The 20,430-nt window shown below is 41.3% G+C and overlaps 3 protein-coding genes across 4 annotated transcripts; all 3 read left to right on the top strand.

Moving 5' to 3' along the window:
* Nucleotides 1-3,392: 3,392 nt before the first annotated feature.
* Nucleotides 3,393-5,492, top strand: LOC103699803 (growth-regulating factor 10-like). Its single transcript, XM_008781813.3, has 3 exons — nt 3,393-3,781; nt 3,917-4,156; nt 4,779-5,492. Exons 1-3 carry the CDS (start codon nt 3,619-3,621, stop codon nt 5,231-5,233), a joined length of 858 nt encoding a protein of 285 aa, XP_008780035.2. The 5' UTR covers nt 3,393-3,618; the 3' UTR covers nt 5,234-5,492.
* A 2,695-nt stretch (nt 5,493-8,187) lies between these two features.
* On the top strand, nt 8,188-15,994 carry LOC103699796 (ankyrin repeat and zinc finger domain-containing protein 1). Of its 2 annotated transcripts, none has more exons than XM_017841102.3 (7): nt 8,188-8,578; nt 11,863-12,329; nt 13,515-13,629; nt 13,941-14,600; nt 14,937-15,005; nt 15,327-15,386; nt 15,474-15,994. In XM_017841102.3, the coding sequence occupies exons 1-7, from the start codon at nt 8,252-8,254 to the stop codon at nt 15,735-15,737; spliced, it is 1,962 nt and encodes a 653-aa protein (XP_017696591.1). In that variant the 5' UTR covers nt 8,188-8,251; the 3' UTR covers nt 15,738-15,994. The 2 variants fall into 2 exon arrangements, with proteins under 2 accessions (XP_017696591.1, XP_017696589.1); XM_017841100.3 differs by having other exon boundaries at nt 14,937-15,011; nt 15,474-15,945.
* Nucleotides 15,995-17,613: 1,619 nt separating this feature from the next.
* On the top strand, nt 17,614-20,385 carry LOC103700155 (guard cell S-type anion channel SLAC1). The gene is made up of 3 exons (XM_008782121.4): nt 17,614-18,762; nt 18,874-19,679; nt 19,766-20,385. The coding sequence occupies exons 1-3, from the start codon at nt 18,217-18,219 to the stop codon at nt 20,139-20,141; spliced, it is 1,728 nt and encodes a 575-aa protein (XP_008780343.1). The 5' UTR covers nt 17,614-18,216; the 3' UTR covers nt 20,142-20,385.
* The last annotated feature ends 45 nt before the right edge of the window (nt 20,386-20,430 follow it).

Here is a 20,430-nt window from a genome sequence, read left to right as displayed (position 1 = left end):
TTATTTAATATAGTTCTTTATTTTGGATTCACGTCCTAGTTTGATTACTCTTGGTTGTAAAACCCTCAAGGCTTATGAAAGTAAAACTTTTGGAAGATGGAGCTTTTATAAAAAATTATTTACTATTTAGTAAATATAATTTTAAAGTATCATGAAATTTTAATATATATTTGATAATCAAACTAAAAAAATAATTTTAATATGACAATATGATATTAAAGAACATTGCATAGTATTGTGCAGTTGATTAGAATACAATATAATATTATGTATTATTATATTGTACAATATTATTATAATATAATATGATATGATAAAATATGTATTCAAATATAATATTATTGCAATAAAGTGCAATATAACATTGTATGCTAACATGCTATAGCATAATAATATAATATGACATGATATGATATGATATAATATAATAATGTATTATTCCATAGTATAATATTATTGTAATATAACACTATGTAATATAATATTATATAATATTATACAGTATAGTATAATAACATAATACGATAAGATGTTACATGATATGATATAATATAGTAATATATTATTATACTATTATAATAATATAATGAAATAATATAATATAATATAATATAGTATATGATATAATATAAGATGCAATTATGAGATTGGTTTGTGGGTATCCTGGTTGCTAGAAAATTTTCATTAAAGCTAAAGCGGCTTCCCAATATTCTCTAGAAAGTACTTCGGGGAAAGCTTCAAAATAGAGTTTCTCTCAAGTAAACATTTTCAACCTTCTAATGGAACCCAAATAGCTTCTAAATTTTTTACCAAATATCACTATACCATCTATAATTACTTTTAGATGGCTTGAAAGTGCTTTTGGATGGCTAGAAAGTACTTTCTGGCTTTTTAAAAGCTTTGCCAAACATTACCTCAGTGGATTATACATACATACATACATACATACATATATATATATATATATATATATATATATATATATATAATAACAACTATAGTCATTATCAAACTTTCTATTCTTGATGGGAATATTATATGCATCAAAATATTTTAGCTTTTAATTAGTTTATAAAATCTTAATACCTTCCCTCTTGATAAATAAATTTCTTATTTTTGATATATGAATATCTTATAACATATTATTTAGTGTTACAATAAGTGATTTTGATGTCAATAGCAACAATTATTGCCATTTCCATCATTCTTAACTAAATATTTTTTTTCAAAGTTCGATTTTTTGCATCAATTTTTCCTAAAAAAATTGTAGAGTTTCAGGAATAATATTTCTATGAAGTGAAACATGAGTAAAAAATACTACCACTAGTTGTCTATTATTATCTATTATTATTACAACAAAGTATAAATTTAAATAACAACTTAATAAAATAATATATGGTTGCTATTTGCTGGTAGAAGAAGAAAGTTTCTACTCGATCATCATTAAAATTAATTACAAATAAAAATTTAGCCATTAATTTTCTATTTTTTATAATTATTATATTTAAAAAAAGTTGGGAAAAAAGAGAAAAAATAGTATCGGTACTGCATGTATTATACGCCAGTTATAATACTAAAACGGCTGCTAACGGTTTGACCCAGGGACCGTTCTAGTTAGGTCCTGAAGTCCTAAAAACCATTAAAAAAAAAAGGGCAACGCAAAAGAACCTGACAGTGGGGCCCAGTGTCGGACAACTCCTCGATTATCAAAACGATAAGCATAAAAAATACGCGGTAACGCGGCAGGCTCGGTGCGATTCATTTACTTACCGTGTACGTAGCTTATCCTTTGGATTTACTACGGTCTATGTTGCCTCATCTCGTGGGTAAGAAAAAGTTATACTTATTAAATGATCTGCCGTTAGTTATGTACCTGATGCATCACAGACCATAGATCTTTTTTCTCGCATAGAACGTTTCTAGGCACCCCATTGCGAAGGACAGCAACAGTCGGCCGGTATCTTTTTTGTTTTACTTTGATTACCATTCTTACCCTGGTGTCGGAGAGAGAGAGAGAGAGAGAGAGAGAGGGCCCACTTGTTTTCCTTTGTCTTCGCAATCCCTCCGGCTGTGGGCTACCACCGTTGCGTCCTTTCACGTGACCCGGCGTCCTTGTAGCTGGACCCCACCACCTCCGGGCCCACCTACGGCGGGAGGCTCACACAGCGCCGATGGTACCAATCCGTGCAACTTGCTGGGTGCACGGTGCGAGTTAAATCGGAATAGAAGGAGGATTTGGTGGAGTCTCACCTCCTTCTTAGCCCGCCCCTGGTGAACTATTTTGTTAACCTGCGCCTGCGGAAGATAGAGCGCGATTTGATTGAGGGCCCCAACGGGGACAGGGATGGACGATTGATTCGTGATAGAGAAGGTTAGTTAGAATGATGCATAGAGGCAGGGGGTTGCAGAGAGGTGCGAGGAAACGGATGGGGGTCCTCGGTTTTGGGCTCGCAATTCAAGGAGGCAGCGCCTGACGTGTAAGCCTAATAGAATACGAATTTCTTTTAGGCTGCGGCAGCAGCAGCAGCGAGGAGAGAGAGAGAGAGAGAGAAGGGGATAGATAGAGAAAGGCTGACACATGTCAGACGACTCTCGCTGCTCACGCCGTACACACATGGCTCCTCTGCCGCCCTCCCCCTTTCTCTCTCTCTTCCGAATCGCTACAGACGTTATAACGGTCGTTGATTTCATTTAAAGACCTATATTATAACGGCTAGTAAAAATATCATGTACAGTTTCCACACGCCCTTTTGACGGGGCTTGGTCTGCCTAATCTTGCAAATACAAACAACTAAAACTTAATAGCCTTAAACTTGGTTCTTAATTCGCAAAAAAAAAAAAAAAACTGGATGGACTCTGGATTCTAAACTGATATATGGTGTAAATTACTACAATAATAAACCGTACCAATATTTTTCCGAACATAAATTGTGGTGTGCCGTAAATGAAAAATTAGTAGTTATGCACCAATATACATATATTTTAATTGAGCATAGCCTAGTTCATGCGAGATGTACATGATCGTTTTCTTTTGAGCATCTTCTTAGATATGTAAAAAATAGTTAAGCATCTAAAAATTTGCCATCCCTATAATAATTTTTTTTTTTGCTAAAATGGATAATTACTACAGGCAACTCTCTCCTTTAATAGCAGGCTCTCCACTTGGGGATAGACTTTGGACCAGCTTAAATGCTGTGGTTTACGTGGCATGCACGAAAGCTAGCGCACACGTATAGCGCCCTATGACTCCTGATCCGTGAGGTAGAGCATGTTTGTAACCGACTTTTCTGACTGCAGCAGCAGGCTCTTAACGGCCCCGGGGCGAGAAAAGCGTTTCACTTATAACGGCGTTGTATAAACCCCTCCCTCGAGTCACCACTCCATATCTGACAACTACCCATCGCCACCAATCTCAAACGACGCTCTCTCGGGTCTTGTCACCAAAAGCGATTCTGGTTTTGGCCCGAGAAGTACTTACTTTAGCCGATGGGCTTCGGAGAAGAGAGAAGGAGAGAAGAATGAAGCAGCGGATCGGATCGATACTTCCTCTCTGAGTGAAGCCCCCCTGAGATTCTCTCTGCTCTCCGATCCGAGCGTCCCAGCTGCGGCTGCCTTGTCATGTTAAAACCATCCCTTTTAGCGCGTGTAGATGTTCAGAGGATGGCCGAGGAGCAGAACCCACCACCAACCCAAGAACAGCAACAACAACAACAACACCAGCAGCAGCAGAGCCCACGCCAACCGCCCTCCAAAGTCCGTCGCCTTTCATCAGATGCCTCAGGTACTACTTTGCTCACTTTTTAATCATTACCATTCCACTCTCTTTCTCTACCGCTGTCTCCATCTCTCTTCTTTATGGTTTTGCTGGTTTGGGTTGAGTTGATGGTGAGATTTATGAGTTTTGTGATGGATGTAGAGTTGGTAACGATGGCGGCTCCGTCGCCGCTGGTGCTGGGGCTGGGGCTGGGACTGGGGTTGGAGGTGGGGGGTGGTTACAGCAGGCCGGCCTTCACGTTTCTGCAGCTGCAAGAGCTGGAGCACCAGGCGCTCATCTACAAGTACATGGCGGCGGGCGTCCCTGTACCTCTCCACCTCGTCCTCCCCATCTGGAAGAGCGTTGCCGCCTCCTCCTACGGCCCTTATCACTACCCTTCTTGTAAGGACTCTTCCGTCTCCCTCCTCTCTATCGCGCTCACCCTTTTTTTCTTTTCTTTTCTTTCATTGCTGGCTTTTCTGGTTTGCTCCGCTTCGTTCGGTGCATCATTTGATTGTGTGTTGGGCCTTGTTTTGGGTTCTTAGATGGGTTCCCAACTCATGATGGAACATCTTTCGTGGAAAAGAAAGCATAGGACTACTACTAGTGTTCATTCATCTTCGTCATTTAATTTCCTTCAGATGCAGCTCTTTTCTTGGTCTTAATTAAGTGCGATGGGATGACCATCTTTTACATACAAAAAAGAGGTACTAGCGTTTTGAAGTATTATATTCATTACTCTGATGCTCTACAAATGTTTCATCATTAAAGCTGGTGTGGTAAGTTCGTTTATGAGATGGATGACTTGACGTACATGTGGTGCAAAAGATGCAGTACTGCAGAGGACCCGATGTATACTTCGGACATCGAACTGTTTTAATCAAGTCCTTGGGGCTTTAGATGGGTTTTGGAGTTATCACGTTCATGGTCTACTTCCTTTCTATAAGGGTTGGATAAGAATACTGTTAATTGTTCTGGCCTAGCGTGTAATCTGAAATATTTTTTTTGGTTGGTTGAACAACAGTCATGGGGTACGGTAGCTTGTGCTTGGACTACAGGAATAGCATGGAGCCGGAACCCGGGCGGTGCCGGAGAACCGACGGTAAGAAGTGGCGGTGCTCCCGGGACGTCGTCCCCGACCAGAAGTACTGCGAGCGCCACATGCACCGCGGCCGCAACCGTTCAAGAAAGCCTGTGGAAGCAGGACCTGGAGCAACAAGCGCCACCACCACGGCTGCTGCTGCTGCTGCTGCCACTCTCCAAGTCGAAGCCAACAACAATAGTAATCGTAACACCGCCACCCATCTCTCTATTGCCATCCCATCTGCCGGTGGGCTCCAGCTGATGCCCACCACCAACTCCAGCAGCAGCAGAGGTGGCGGAGGCGGCGGCAGCAACAACGTGTCGCCTGCAAGGCTTGGCTTCTCGCCCACCAGCGTCCTACAGTGCGGCACCGCTTGTAAAACCGCACCTCCTTGAGAGTTTAGACGTTCTCTCTCTCGTTTGTCTTCTTTTCTTCTTTTTTTGTATCTTTAGCTTTTCATATTTTGTCTAGATGTGTAAGTGTTGGAGGAGAACACCAAGGTCTGCTGGTGTGTCTTTTGGGGGAGAACCCCATGGGCTGTGACCCTACACACCTCCCATGAGCCTCTTCTTCTTTTGTTCGTTCTCTAGTAATGGCAAAGAGTGGTATGATTGAGGTCAAAATGACGTCGTGGGCTTGTTTTGAAGCTTCCAATCTCTCTTTTATCTTCCCTCAACTCATTGAACTCAATTAGCTACAGGCAAGCAAAGGTCGTGCAGCTTTTTCACCTTAGCGTGAATGGTACCACTGTGGTCCGGTGAATGGTAAAGAGAGTAACCACGTGGAGTGATTATGGGTGGGCGCCTGGTCGTTTATGAGTTTAATTTAAAATATAAATATATTATTGCGTGGTAAAGATGCTCTCGTTGTTCGAGAGATTCCATGTCGGAGAGGTTATATAAGTTTTTTTTTTACCGAATTGTTAGTGGTTTGTGGTGGTGGGACGGGGCGAGGGCAAGGCTTGCAGTTGGCCGTGATGGATGCCCTGTAGACGGCGGACAAGCATGAGGCAAGGCCTGTCCTTGAAAGCTTCGAGCCTCGCGGTTCTCACGAGCTCCTCCTGGCGTAGAAGCTGGCTGGGACTTCGGCGGAAGCTTTCGGGAGACGTCTGTGCCTTAGGGCGTTCGATTGCCGGAATTGACTGGTTTAGAAGGATGTGACCGTACAACTAATGTACGGAGGAGGGAAGTTGACGCGCGCCGACCGGAAAACAGTAGTGCATGAGTACCTACCTACGTTTAGGTAGCTCTGGAGCTGTGCTCATTGAATAATATGTGCTGTCGGAGTAATTCTAATTTGAAACGTATTTTGGAATATTTATTCAGTACACAGTGTGGCAACGTATCAGATTAATTGTTATTGTTCTGGTTTAAGCCGGTAAGGAATGAGGGATTATTTCAGACCATTAATGTGACACCATTACAACTGGTAAGGAAAGCTCTTTGCTGCTATAATGATCTCTGCATCTTTAGCCTTTCCCAATCCTATCCCCTCGCATTCAGTTTTGATATTAGTTCGGTGGCTTGCTCCTTCCCTTGGTGCTCTCAAGCTCAATTTCGATGGATGTATTTCTGGTGAGAAAGCAGCTGCTTGATATGCTGTAAGGGACCAGCAGGGGTGCCTAGTGCAGGCCATTAGGCTGCGTCTTAGCTCTTGAACAGTCCTCCTTGCGGAGTTTGTCGGAGCTTGGGATTGCCTTCGTGATATGGTTCTTCAATAAGTTTGGATGGAAGGAGATTCTACTATGGTTGTACATGGGATTAACTTCCCTTCATCTCCATTTGTACGCAATTCTCTCTCCCCTTCATCTCCGAACATCGATCGTTGTTCCGAAGGGCCGGCAGGCCGGCAGTGGTCGTCGGAGGCGAAGGCGGTACAAAAGCGGCAGATGGGCCAGAGTCGGAGATGCAGGGGAAGACACAGTTTGGGCTGGAAGAGGTGAGAGCAGAGGAGAGAGGGATCGAAGATTGTTGCCGGCAGCGAGACGGTGGAATCAGACAGCGGAAGTCGAAGCGAGTGTTGGAGAGGCAAGGGTCAAGGTTTTGGGATGCGGAGGGTGGGCGGGTTCAGGCTTCACGGTGGCTGCCTCCCGTCATGGCGGCGACGGTGGTGGCCGGATTCGGAGAAGGAGAAGGAGCATCTCCTCTGCTCCTGCTTTTCTTTATTATTTTACTTTTCTTCAAATCGGCGTTATTCGGCTATGTGTATCGCTTCGATGCTGGACGGTGGGATCTGCAATGCTCTATCGACAAACGGCTTCGATCTATGCGGCCCATCCAACAGACCTAACATTGATATTATTGATCAACATATAGTATAAGATTTTATTATTATAATATATAATTAGTTAATATAATTAACATATTAAATATAGTATTGTCTCGGGCCGTGTCGGGTTAATTTTTTTCATTTTATTGGGCTCGGTCCAATTTTCAGATTGGGCCTTTTTTGCCCAGGCCTGTACCACGGGCCTATTTTTAATGTCCAAGCCCACGCATTCATGCTTCAATCCTGCGCACGTATGACCGGTGTAAGGAACATCCATTTCAGCAAGGGCTATGAGTGCTACTTGGAAGGTTTCAATGAAGTTGATATGAAACATAATATTTTTGGTGCTGTAACATGAGCAGAACTCTTTTTAACTTCTGTTAATATCTATAAATATGTTTTTATCCCTGTTTCAATGTCCTTGATATTCCAGTACATCATATCCTCCAAACGCTATTGTATTCCTTGGTGCGGTTTGGTTTCTTTGTAAGTATAATAGAACAATAATTATGGCTTGAGTCTTGGGCTGGTATTTGAAACAAATGATAACTATATTTAACAGTACATGTTATTATCCATTGTAAATTATAAAATAAAATAAGGGTATAAACAACAAATATGCCATTGTTCCCATTGTATTATGTATAAATTGAATTGAAAATCTAAATTTAAAATATTTAATTAATCAGATTAAAATTCAGAAATACTGATGACCATTTTTTCACTATATATAATGGCGGTTGTGCCAAGAAATTGAGATGTAAAGGCTATTATCTACAAACATCTTATACCTAGGTCTCCGTGTAATTAGAAACCTTGAGAACCAGTATAATAATTGTTATAACTAAAATTTTCATCTACGTCAAGACATAAGACCGATATCAGTGGAGAACCTTAATCCTGTCTTATAGTTTTAATAATGTTTGTTAATAATCAAATATCAAAATTAATGTATTAAAACAACTATCAATTTTATCGCGTTGCTCGTACACTTTGTTTGCAAGATGGCAATCGTTTCCTCATCTCAGCCGTCTACCCCGTCATCTTTCCATCAACGGCAGGGGACTCTATAAAGCGAAATTATTGCACGCCCGTTGAGAAGCGGAAGAGATTTTAAGCCCCCGAGGCCGTGGCTCTTGCATTCGATGGCGGCGAGCGACCGGAGCCGGGCGGAGCCCAAATCCCTCTCCGTCTTCGACCTTCCCCCCGATTTCTTCGATTCCTGCGGCCTCTTCCGCTCCCGCCTTCCTCGCCTCCCACCTTTCCCACCGCCGCCGCCGCCGGAACCCGGCGATGCCTCCCCGAGCGAAAGAAGCGAGGGCAACGAAGGGGAGGAAGAGGTCGATTCGAAGGGGGCGGGGGAGTGGGGGAAGGAGGTGGCGTCGAGGTGGACGTGCAACACCTGCAAGGCCGAGTTCGATTCCCTCCAGGACCAGCGATCCCACTTCAAGTCCGACCTCCACCGCCTCAACGTAATCTCTCTCTCTCTCTCTCTCTCTCTCTCTCTCTCTCTCTCTCTCTCTCTCTATATATATATATATATATATATATATATATATATATATATATATATATATATTATCTTTCTCTCTCCCTCCCTCCCTGATTCGAATTATAGGGTAGAGAGTGGGGGACTGAGTGTTCCTGATTCCTTCTTTTAAAATCCCAAGGTCGAACCAATTCGTTCTTGAAAATCTGCTCCTTTTTCTCCTTGCTAGTAGATAGAGAGGTTTTCCTCGCCAGAGAAGACTAAAGATAAGGACGGATGGAACCGTGAGCAGTTGAAAGATTAGATTAGGTGGAGCCTGTTTGCTATTTTATGAAAAAAATGAAGGTAGAATGATAGTGTAATCAATGAAGAATATATTTTTATCATATATTAAGAGATAATTATTGAAATTTTGATCTCTTGCCTTGAAATTGACATGTAATGCTGACTTCGATCATTCTCCTAAAAAACAGAAACAATAAAGGTTGCTACGCTGATGGACATGTTTTGCTAGGGACAAGTTCGTTTCTTAGAGTTATATATCTGTCTTGTAGCATATCATAACTGGGAAAACTAAGCATGCGCTGCATGGAAAGGTCACTTATTTTAAAAATTTATCCAAGGATGAAACCCTGACTCGTTACTGAGGTTATTCATATCGAAGACAGTTATGTGAAGGGATTACGATGGCATGGTGCATAGTTTAGTCCAGAATATTCATTATTGTTGAAGTTTCATGTTAACCATAACATTGAAACAAACTGTTCAATTTCCTTTATTAGATGTTCGTAGAAAAAAGAACTGCACCTGTTTAGAAATCATGTCTGTTAAACAATGATCAATAAGATGAATAAAAGTAATTGAATATATATGTTTCTTATATACAAAAACATTTATCCGTGTGTCTATAAAAGCAGTAAATTGATATAAACTTGTTTGTCTTGCTTCTTGCTGCAAATAAACGGAGGAGATTTCAAATATTCATGTCTTATATCTAAGAACAGCTGCGGGCTGCCATGCTGCCCAAGCCCTAATCCTGACACTTCTCCAACAAAATTGTGTCTGGTCTGTGATGGAGGACTATATGTGTCAACTCTTGTGTTCCTCTACTGGAGCCCTGTCAGATCAACACTCTCAACAATCCGTGCTGTGTCTAGCCTTCACCTGTGTTATTGCAGTCTTTTGCCCGGCAGTGTCCCTGTGTCTGCAAAAGGGAAGGCAATAGTTACAAGTACATGAGATTGTTTTGTTGTTTTTTTTGAAAGAACCAGAACCACCTGAAGACCTATTGGAGCAGGCAAATGACTCTCTCAAGCCTGTGAGTCTTTGGATGTACCCTTTTGATGTGGAGGTGGCCTAGTCAGAGCATAGCCTATTGCATGAACAACAGTATAAAACCAATATTGAGATTTTGGGATACATTGGTAGAATTTGAAGGCTAAAATTGAATGGCTTTCATGTTGAGATCAATTTAGTAGAAGTAACTGCTTTAGAAAATATTGGTCTAAATTGGTATGTACCACTCACATGTGGTATGTATCATGTGGTATGTACCACTCACATGGTCAGTGCCATGATACAGGTGTTAATTTTGGCATTAGTTGGCTTGATATCATACGACCCATATTGGCCTAATTCATAAGGTAATATATAATCTAGGTTAGCTTGATACCACACATGCTTGTATATATATATTATGCATTTCACTTGCCTCCAAGTATGTTCATCTGATCTTTAAAGAATTGTGTCAGCTCCTTGATGCAATTTGATAACATATTTTGGGCCTTTAACAGGCAATCAGCAGGTTTCTTTAGAATTGTTTAGAATGCTTGATTTTAGTGTTTAAATCATGTCTACATTCGGGATTAAAATGTTTCAGTGTAGATAAATTGAGAAGTTCTAGCATATCTTAGTGTGTTGATCTTACATCTTTTTCACACTTGTTTTTGTCCTTGCTGTGTTGGTTCATTTTCAAGAGGCGTCATGAGATAGTATCATATGCATGCTATGCTACATCTTGATTGCTGTTGAATGACACAAAATTACCTAATCAGCATTGGGCGTAGCTGTATAGGTAATTCTTTAAGTCTTCCCCAACAGTTCCCGATTGTCCTAAAAATAGAAGTCTTTTAAGAATATAAGATATGATATAACATTCAATTCTTCTGTTAGCTGCCTTCTCTAAGGCATAAAGAAATGTACAATCATCTATTTGACATACTTTTTATTTGATTCCAAGCCGACTTTGTAGGCTCCACTTGGCTGTGTTGTTGTGGTTTGAAGTTTGCTCTAGTTCTGATGAGGGGATTAGGGCTAGACTCTTAATAATGAGATTGTAGAATATGTATTGCACGAATCTTCATTATTTGCATGAGTGATGCACCTCCCATCACTTACGTGGAATTGTTTATATAGTAAAGGGTCAATATGTGACCTAAGATATTGTAGGATGGTCTCAAAGTTGAATCAGAAATGTGAAATAAGTTGTTAGGTCATTAGCAGAGCTAATGAAATCCATCAATTTCCTTTTCTTTATTTTTTTATTTTTTTCTTTGTGAACATTCTTGTTTGAGAATTTTCTTTTTGGTCTTGGGTTAGACTCGTTCTTTTCTTCATTCCCCTAAGTGACCTTATTTTTCTTTTGATGATAATCCTGGTTTCAAATTTGCAGGAACTAGTTTCCATTATTTATTTCCTTTAATTCTGGGAAACTTGGTTATATATGTAAAACCATGCCTATGATTTTTGCCACCTTGATCACCAAGTTCTTTTAGTTTACCTGCAGGGCATTGTGATTATTCTGCAATGGCGCTGAGATTAAATAAAAGTCTTTGAATATGAACTTGCTCTGCTTGAGACAATCTAGTCTGATTCCTCCCATTTTATTCTTTTGAGACTATAATGGAGCTCTTTTGTCTTCTTGACTAAGTTTCTTCATGAATGTCTAACACATGCATTCTTCATTTAAAGTAGGAAACCTTCTAGCATATTTATCTATAAATACTTTCATTTGGAAATTTTCAGTAAGCTTTATAGGGTGATTGTTCTTATTTTCTTGGAATTACTTTGACTAATAATGTGTACATGACAACTTTATTTCTTTATTCTACATTTCTACTTGTTTTCCTTTTGAAACTATAGCATATAATTCGTGGATACATACATTTTGTTGGCAGTTTAATATATTGTCTTTTCTTCTTTTCCTGGCAGATTTCAAAAACTAATTTGTTCTTGGTACAATCTACTTATTTTCGTTGTCTGTCGTAGGTTAAGCTGAGCATAGCTGGTAAAAATACTGTCAAGGAAGAGGACTTTGGTGAGTTGGATGGTGATTCTTTATTTGAAGACCTTGATGTATCCAGTATATCGGGATCAGAAGATGAGTTTGAAGAGAGGTCCATTTCAAACACTGGCATGTCAGCAAAAGGAAGAGAAGGGGTTGGACAAAAATTGTATTTCCGTCTCCATTCAGGAGATACAGTTTCTGTTTGGAGATGTTTGCTTTTGGATGAATCTGAAGATCTTCAGTTCGGGAGTAATCAGTCAGTCCATACAGGAAATGCTGGATATACATCAAATATAGAGGAGGACAAGTTAATAGGTAGATTGAAAGGTTTGGTCTGTGAACCTCGAGATAAAACATACTTAAGGATTGTGTTGCTAATAAGTGGTGGACACTTTGCTGGATGTGTTTTTGATGGCAACTCTATCATAGCCCATAAAACATTTCACAGGTTGGTGGAAAACTTCTTGATGTCACAATTAAATAAATGACTTGTCATATAGCTTGCTATGTATATTAAGAGGGTGCCCCTGTGCAAAAGGCTCCCATCATTACGGAGTTTTGGGGGATGCACACAGCATTACCCTCTATGGGAGACTGTTTTCATGTTTGGAACCCTAGGTCACAATGGAGCAATCTTGCCGTTGCGCCAAAGCCTGCCCAAGGTTGCGACATATATGATATATAAAATATTTATTATGCTGCAATGTCTCATATAGATTATCTAAAAGTAAGATCTAATTAGTCTAAGTGATTTTAAAGTGTCCATATGGTGTAGTTATTTTCTAATATAATTTATACCATCTTTTTCAATTACTTGATTATGTGGACCATCCTGTTCAGTAGATTGTTAATTAAAAGAGTTTGGCTATTATGACGAACTGAACTCTATGGACCAGATTGGATCAACATGAACCATTTAAATCATGACGCTACAACAGAAAATTAATACTAAAATATGTCAGACAAGGACTTTTTATCTTTTGCAGTAATGAAGCAATGTGAACTAGTACCTATAAAGGGCTTATCATTGTCTTTAAATATCCAAATTAATTGATGAAGCTTCCCTTTGAAAGATTTGGTGATGTATTTCTTTTTTGATCGTCATCACATTTAGTATTCTCACCTCGTTTAAAAACATTAACCCAGTATTAGAGCACGATGAACAAGTAGTTCCAATTATGTTATCTTTGTCCACTTCTGCTCATTTCAGTTGTTCCAAGCTTGAGATGTGGTTCGACTTAATTGGTAATTGGTTGAAACATTTTTTCGGTTTCCATATTCATAATGTAAAGCCTTTATGTTTGTGAAATTTTTTAGATGCTCTTAGGTTGTCTATCATTTATCATCTTGTCATATGTGACATTACTCATTAGATTTAAGCTTAAGGTCCGGTTATACATTTATGGGACTGGATGTCCAAAAAACTGCGATCTTATTGTTTATATTCAGGAACTCAATCATTGAAGTCGAACAATTATTCCTGCTTACATATACTTGCAGATATAGATCACCATTGAAATTCAGAACCTTTAGTTGAGCAGTTTTTAGCACTTTGATTTCTTTTTGTTTTGAAACTGCACATTTACTTTGGCATTTCTTGAGTTGCACTTAAGCTTCTGCCATCAATCTGCAGGTATGTTGTTAGGGCAAAAGCTGGCAAGAAGCAATCTGCTAAAGATGGAACTGGAAAAGCTGCAAATTCAGCTGGTTCATCTCTTCGCCGGTATAATGAAGCTGCACTGAAGAAGGTGCCATAACATAATCAATTTTCTAGGTCTCATCCTTGTTTACCATATTCGGATTTTATCTATCATACACTATTGGTAAAATGCTGTTATTAGGTATGATTTATCAGAGTCGTGACTGCCTGGTTAGCTTCTGCTAGTTAGTGTTCATTCTTCTATGATCACTGAAAATCCCGTTATTTAATGCTTCATGACTCTTAGTATCTGCTAGCATTCAAATTGTAATTATAATAGGAACTTCAACATCATCTTGATACAGTGCTTGTCCCCTTTGTTCATACTTAATGAGTTAAACAGCAAACTTTGTTCCGCAGGAAATTCAAGAATTGCTTGTGACTTGGAAACCATACATTGATTCCTCGCGATGCATTTTTGTTTATGCTCCATCAAAAAGCCGTCAGATGCTTTTTGATGTTGAGAAGCCTCAATTTGGATTTCAGAGCTGTAGGCATGTCCCTATGACAGTCCATAGGCCCACCTTGAAAGAAGCCAAGAGAGTATATTACCATTTGACAAAATTGGCCTACGAGGTAGATGAGAAAGCCAGTCTAGAGGATGACTTACCTTCATATATGGGTGATTATAGCAGTAGCATGCAACAATCAAATGAAGTGCAGTCAGGAAAGCAGTTGGAAGTCAAGGAAACCTTTTCCGGATCAAGTTCAGTTGGTGAATGTTTGCCAGCTAAATGTGACATTGTAAGTCCTCCATCTAATGGAAATGAGACAACACCCCTTCATGAGGCAACAAAATCTGGTGATGCTCAACGAACCCTGGAACTTCTTGAAGAAGGTTTGAATCCTTGCGTCAAAGATGCAAGAGGTCGGACTCCATATATGTTGGCAACAGAGAAGGAAGTCAGAAATACTTTTAGAAGATTCATGGCTTTAAACCTTGATAAGTGGGACTGGCATGCTGCAAATGTGCCCAGTCCATTAACAAAGGAAATGGAAGAATCTCAGGCAGCAAAACAGGTATTTTTCATTGTTCCATGCTGTAGACCAAATAGTCTGCACAGTACTATATTCTTAATAAATTATCTTCTCTACAGCAATATCCCTTCACTCCACATAATCTATGCATCCTCATGAATAAAATGGTGGGTGCAATCTTAATTTTCCTTAAATTTGCACAGGATTCTGATAAGTAACATATCTGTCCTAATGCTCTTAATGTTCAACTGTTAGTTTGATGATCTTCAAAACATATATCATGTATGATGATATTGCTGTTGCTTAAATATTTTGGGAGAGGCCTTTTGTTGTTATTTCTGTATGAAGAAATCTAAATCCAGTTCAATGGATATGTAGGCAGAGAAGGATGCCAAGAGGAAGGCAAAAGCAAAAGAGTTGAAGAAACTGCGGAAGGCAAAAGAAAAGGCAAAGGTCTATTTTACTTCCATAGTGATAATTCATTCTAAATCTGAGATACATCTTATTGGTTGTTGGTGATATTGCTTCTCGTTTTTTATATCCTCAATTTTCAAGAGAAGTATTTTTGTGTTTTTGTGGCCTTTTGGCTCTGATTGCTAATTCATTATAGCATATGCCATATAGACATCCATGACTAAACTCCCAAGAGATGCGAGGCTGTAGCGAGACAAATATCAATAACAAAATAGTTCATTATAGTCAATGAAAATGACATGGCGAGTGATTGCTAGTTTTTTCCTTGTTTGATTGTTGTCTTTGAGACTGCAGGCGCAGGAAGCCCCTAAACAGCAGCCACAATCCAATGAGTCCGTGATCATTTCTAAGGAGGTCGGAACATACTAAAAATACAATGAATCTGCTCATATTAGTGTGTAACTAAATTACCAATCTAAGCTTTGAATGTGTTGCTTTCAGGAGGAACAGAGAAGGGCACTAGCAGCAGAGAGAGAGAGAAGAGCAGCTGCAGCAGAGAGAAGAATAGCAGCTCTTAATGCTTCTCTAGCCAACACAATAGCAGCACCACCGAGCGGCTCGGAGCAGACGAGTGGAGCGAGCGACATTACTTGCTCATGTTGTAATTCTTCCTTGGCTGGGAAAGTTCCATTCCACAGATACCATTACAAATATTGCAGCACCTCATGTATGCATGTTCACAGAGAGATGCTGGAGAGCGGATAGACCTAAACCTTTTTTTCTTTTAGATAATTTGTTAGCATAGCTCTAGTTTCACCTTGTCCATTAACATTTTGTTTTGACTGTTACTCATCTAGCCATGTTTCTGTAATCAATCTATTTTCTTTAAGACCTCATAACAAGTGGATGCTTTATTCGTGAAAATGAAATAGAGGGGTGAGTGGGATTTGAGGACCCGCAGCTTTTTATGTAAGAAAAGTTCCCGAAGCTTTCTTATGCAGCATTAAGGCAATATCGGTAAACATGGGCCTGTTTGATAATGTTTGGCATTTTTATTTTTATTTCTCTAACAATACCGTCTCCAAGGGGTCTCTTGTGCTTTACGTTTGATGGTCTAATCTTTGTTTTTATTCATTTTTTCCAAAAGTAAAATATGTGTGAACCTACCACTCGAGCTACCTGACCTTGTCACTCTCTTAACTTCATTATGGCATTTGTTCATGGTTTTGTAATAGGTGTTGGTAGGCTATATAACAACCTTTACTTGGAGATCATTTATAAGATTGCAAAAGCCATTTTTGAACTATTTTCTTCTGATGTTATGATAATCATCATTGATGATTACAATAACAAAAAAAAATGTTAGCAAAATGATCAATGGCATTGTTAGACCATTCACTATTTTAATGAATAAAAGCTATTTAAACTAATATCTTTTGGCTATTGGAGATTTGAATCTAAAATAATAGCTTGTCCGGTAAACCATGACCGTTTATATACTGGTTGTTATGATTATTACATATCGCTGCTATTAGGGGCATAAACTTATATGTAATTGTCATCATATATATTTATAGGATAACATATTATTTATGAAACTAATATGATTATCCATTAAAACAATTACTATCTAAAAGCATGATTAGTAGAATATATGTTTATAATCAGAAAGAAGAGAACACAAAAGTGATCGGTCCAACTTTGGTATAATTCTTACCACATGAGAGGGATAGTTTTTCCTTCTCTTCATGTAACCTGTCATAACAATTTAGTATATGATCTGGTTTAATTTATTTAGCAAGGCTTGTAATTCTTAGTTTTAGCCGGTATAGCTCAGTGGAACGGAATCTTACTTTCAACCAAGTAGTTTCGAGTTCGAAACGCACCGGCGTCGATTAAATTGTGGAAACCAAATGCTCCCTGCTCGGACACGAGGTTTGGAAGGGCTACTGGTTCGCTGGTAGTCTCAGTGGTTTTAGGTGTGACGTACTCACACGGAGGGTTCGTGCCGGAGCTTAGAGGGGTATCCGAGCCGAGCCCACGGATGGGGAGGGTATGAGTAAAACCGGCAGGAGTGCCTAACATACGGTCATTTCTGTCCGCATCGAACATTCTCCTGGTAGGATGGGGGCTGCTATGCGGGGGTGAGCTCGTTCCTTCCTCCCCCTTTCTTTTTTGTCAAAGCAAAAAAAAAAGAAAAAAACATAACTTTTTGCGGCGAAATAAACGCTGAAGTTATATATTTCAAGTACATTTTTTTTGGTTTTACGAGGTGGCTTTATTCATGACGGTAGAAGATACCCAATGACCACCACAAGGCTCCATTGCCGGTCAGCCACAAGTTGTCCACGGCTTCGACCCTGCCTGATTTAGTAAAGGATTGTAGCTTAAGTGTTAGGTTAAGCATCAACCCATGCCCAACCAGGCTGCCACCTCTAAACCTGACCCAACCCGAGAATCGTTCCTACGACGCAATAGCGAATCCAGCCCATATATATTTGCACCTTAACAGGATTCCAATTATAAGGGCTACGCTAAAATGTTGAGTTTGAAGCTTATCATAGGACAAAAAATACATGCTATTTTTTGAATTGATATCCGTGCTATATTGATTGATATTGAATTCGGATTGTTCCATTTGAAGCCAGTTTAACATTCTTCAACCTAGAACCAATACAAGGTAGCTAGCTTGCGAGTTCCCAAAACCGAACCCAAATCATGGGACTTGATGCAGTCTTTGTCCGGTCGACCGAGCCCATATCCTAATCCATCTGATTGCAGTCGACGGACTTGGGTCTGTAGAACATGCCAGAAGAACTAATTGAAATTCGTTTGCTGCTCCTACATAACGCAGTCAGCGAATCAGAACTTTGACAAACCTTTAGCCTCCCACGCTCAGCGAATCCGTGAAGAAAGTGAAACACCTCCGTGTCGCGATGGCAATTCCACAATGAAATCTCTCTCTCCACCACAGGTCCACAGGACTCCACGAACTCCTCCATCCCGTGACCCTTTTGCAAAAAAGCTATGGTTCCCATCCTTCCGCACCCATCGGCCAACCACCCAAAAGCATAGCTAACACGTAAAAACACAAAAGTCTTGGCTCTTAATGCATGTGCATGTAAAAGATCCCAAGTTGACATAACTACTACGTCCTGCCTCTACTTACATAATCTCTCTATAACCGTTTCTCTACTCCCGACGGTCATGAGCCTTCTCTTGCTTCCCGGATCCTCAAATCAGCATGGCGAGCGGTCCCAACGCCCACTTCGTCGACATCCACCCGCTCCTGGACGACGATAACAGCAGCAGCCGTAACAAGCCCGGAAAGCAACCAATGAACGGGCCTGCCAAGTTTCGAGGTGGCGGAGGTGGAGAGCGAAAGCCACAGGGCCATAGGAGTTTCAGTCGGCAGGTCTCCCTTGAGACCGGCGTCGCGGCACTCTGCATGGAAAAGGAGTTGAAGGGCGGCAGCAGCAGCAGCAGCAACGGAAAGCCGGAGACGAAGGTTCTGCCGCGGAGTGGGAAGAGCTTAGGTGGTCTCCGAGATGGCGTTGGCGTTGCCGGTGGTGTGGAGGCCTGTGCTCGGAAGGGAGACTTCAGCATCTTCCGAACAAAGTCCACACTCACCAAGCAGAACTCACTGCTTCCGTCGAGGAAGGAGAGCGAGCTCGATCTCCAAAACTTGGAAGGCGTCGCCGGAGCCGGGCCAGATGACCCGGTTAACGAGAGCGTCTCCGCCGGAAGATACTTTGCCGCCCTTCGAGGGCCCGAGCTGGACCAAGTCAGGGTAAGTAGAAAACGGCCGAGTCATCATCTTCTCTCTCTTCAGCTACCAGTTTCTGGCATGCATGCATCTAGTTAATCTGTCCGGCAATATATGAATTGAGCGAGCTGACAGGACTCCGAGGACATCCTACTCCCCAAAGACGAGGTGTGGCCGTTCCTCCTCCGCTTTCCGATCGGATGCTTCGGTATGTGTCTCGGCCTCGGGAGCCAGGCCATCCTATGGGGATCTCTCGCGTCGAGCTCCGCCATGAAGTTCCTCGACGTGAGCCCCTACATCAACCTTGCCCTGTGGCTCCTTGCACTCGCTGTCCTCGTCTCCGTCTCCATCACCTACGCCTTCAAGTGCGCCTTCTACTTCGAGGCCATACGCCGCGAGTACTTCCACCCAGTCCGAGTCAACTTCTTCTTCGCCCCCTGGATTGCCTGCATGTTCCTGGCCATCGCAGCCCCGCCGGCGTTCGCACCGAAGCAGCTCCATCCCGCCATTTGGTGCGCCTTCATCCCTCCGGTGTTCCTCCTGGAGCTGAAGATATACGGGCAGTGGCTCTCCGGAGGGAAGCGCCGGCTGTGCAAGGTGGCGAACCCATCCTCCCACCTGGCGGTGGTCGGCAACTTTGTGGGTGCCGTCCTCGCGGCCAAGGTGGGGTGGGCGGAAGCCGGCAAGTTCCTCTGGGCGATCGGGCTGGCGCACTATCTCGTTGTGTTTGTGACCTTGTACCAGAGGCTGCCCACCAACGAGGCCTTGCCCAAGGAGCTGCACCCGGTCTACTCCATGTTCATCGCGACGCCATCGGCCGCCAGCATCGCGTGGGCCGCCATCTATGGCAGATTCGACGCCGTGTCCAGAACCTTCTACTTCATCGCTCTCTTCCTCTACATCTCCCTCGTCGTGCGCATCAACTTCTTCCGAGGATTCAGGTGAGGAGAGACGACCAACACCCTAGAATAATATATCCACCATGAAACTCGATTCTTACTCTTACATATCCGCTTTTTTATTGCAGGTTCTCGGTGGCGTGGTGGTCCTACACGTTCCCGATGACGACGGCGTCTCTGGCAAGCATCAAGTACGCCGAGGAGGTTCCCTGTTTCTTTAGCAGGGCGCTGGCGCTGAGCCTCTCTCTCATGTCATCCACCATGGTCTCGCTGCTTTTCGTATCGACGCTCCTCCATGCATTTGTATGGCGCTCCTTGTTCCCGAATGATCTCGCTATTGCCATTACCAAGAAGAGACACAGCGGACCCAGGTCACAGGGCAAGGAGAAGAAGGCTGTCAAAAAGGCCTATGACATCAAGCGCTGGGCAAAGCATTCTTCGCTTTCCCTTGTTTCTTCCATCACCAAGAGCAATTCTGGAGACAAGGACTCCAACGGGAGGTAAAAAGGGTTGCGTCGCGTTCATCCTATGAAGAAAAAAATAGCATATAACATGCATCTTGCGGATCAACTAGAACAGAGAAAATATGTAGCTTTGCAGAATTTATGATTTTTTTTTTTGGCAAATGGTACGATGGTTCAAAAAGAAATCTGTATCTATCAGAAAAGCAGTTTACATTAATTGGCTTGAAAAGATTAAAAGCTGGATCGATAAGGATTTTAATGATCCATGGATTTCTAAATTGTTATAATCAGAAATTGTAACAAGCTCGAAGTTTCGACATAGGAGAAAG

This window comes from Phoenix dactylifera, chromosome 2 (assembly GCF_009389715.1).
Source record: "Phoenix dactylifera cultivar Barhee BC4 chromosome 2, palm_55x_up_171113_PBpolish2nd_filt_p, whole genome shotgun sequence".
Taxonomy (NCBI): domain Eukaryota; kingdom Viridiplantae; phylum Streptophyta; class Magnoliopsida; order Arecales; family Arecaceae; genus Phoenix; species Phoenix dactylifera.
This window is presented reverse-complemented; position numbering and strand designations above follow the sequence as displayed.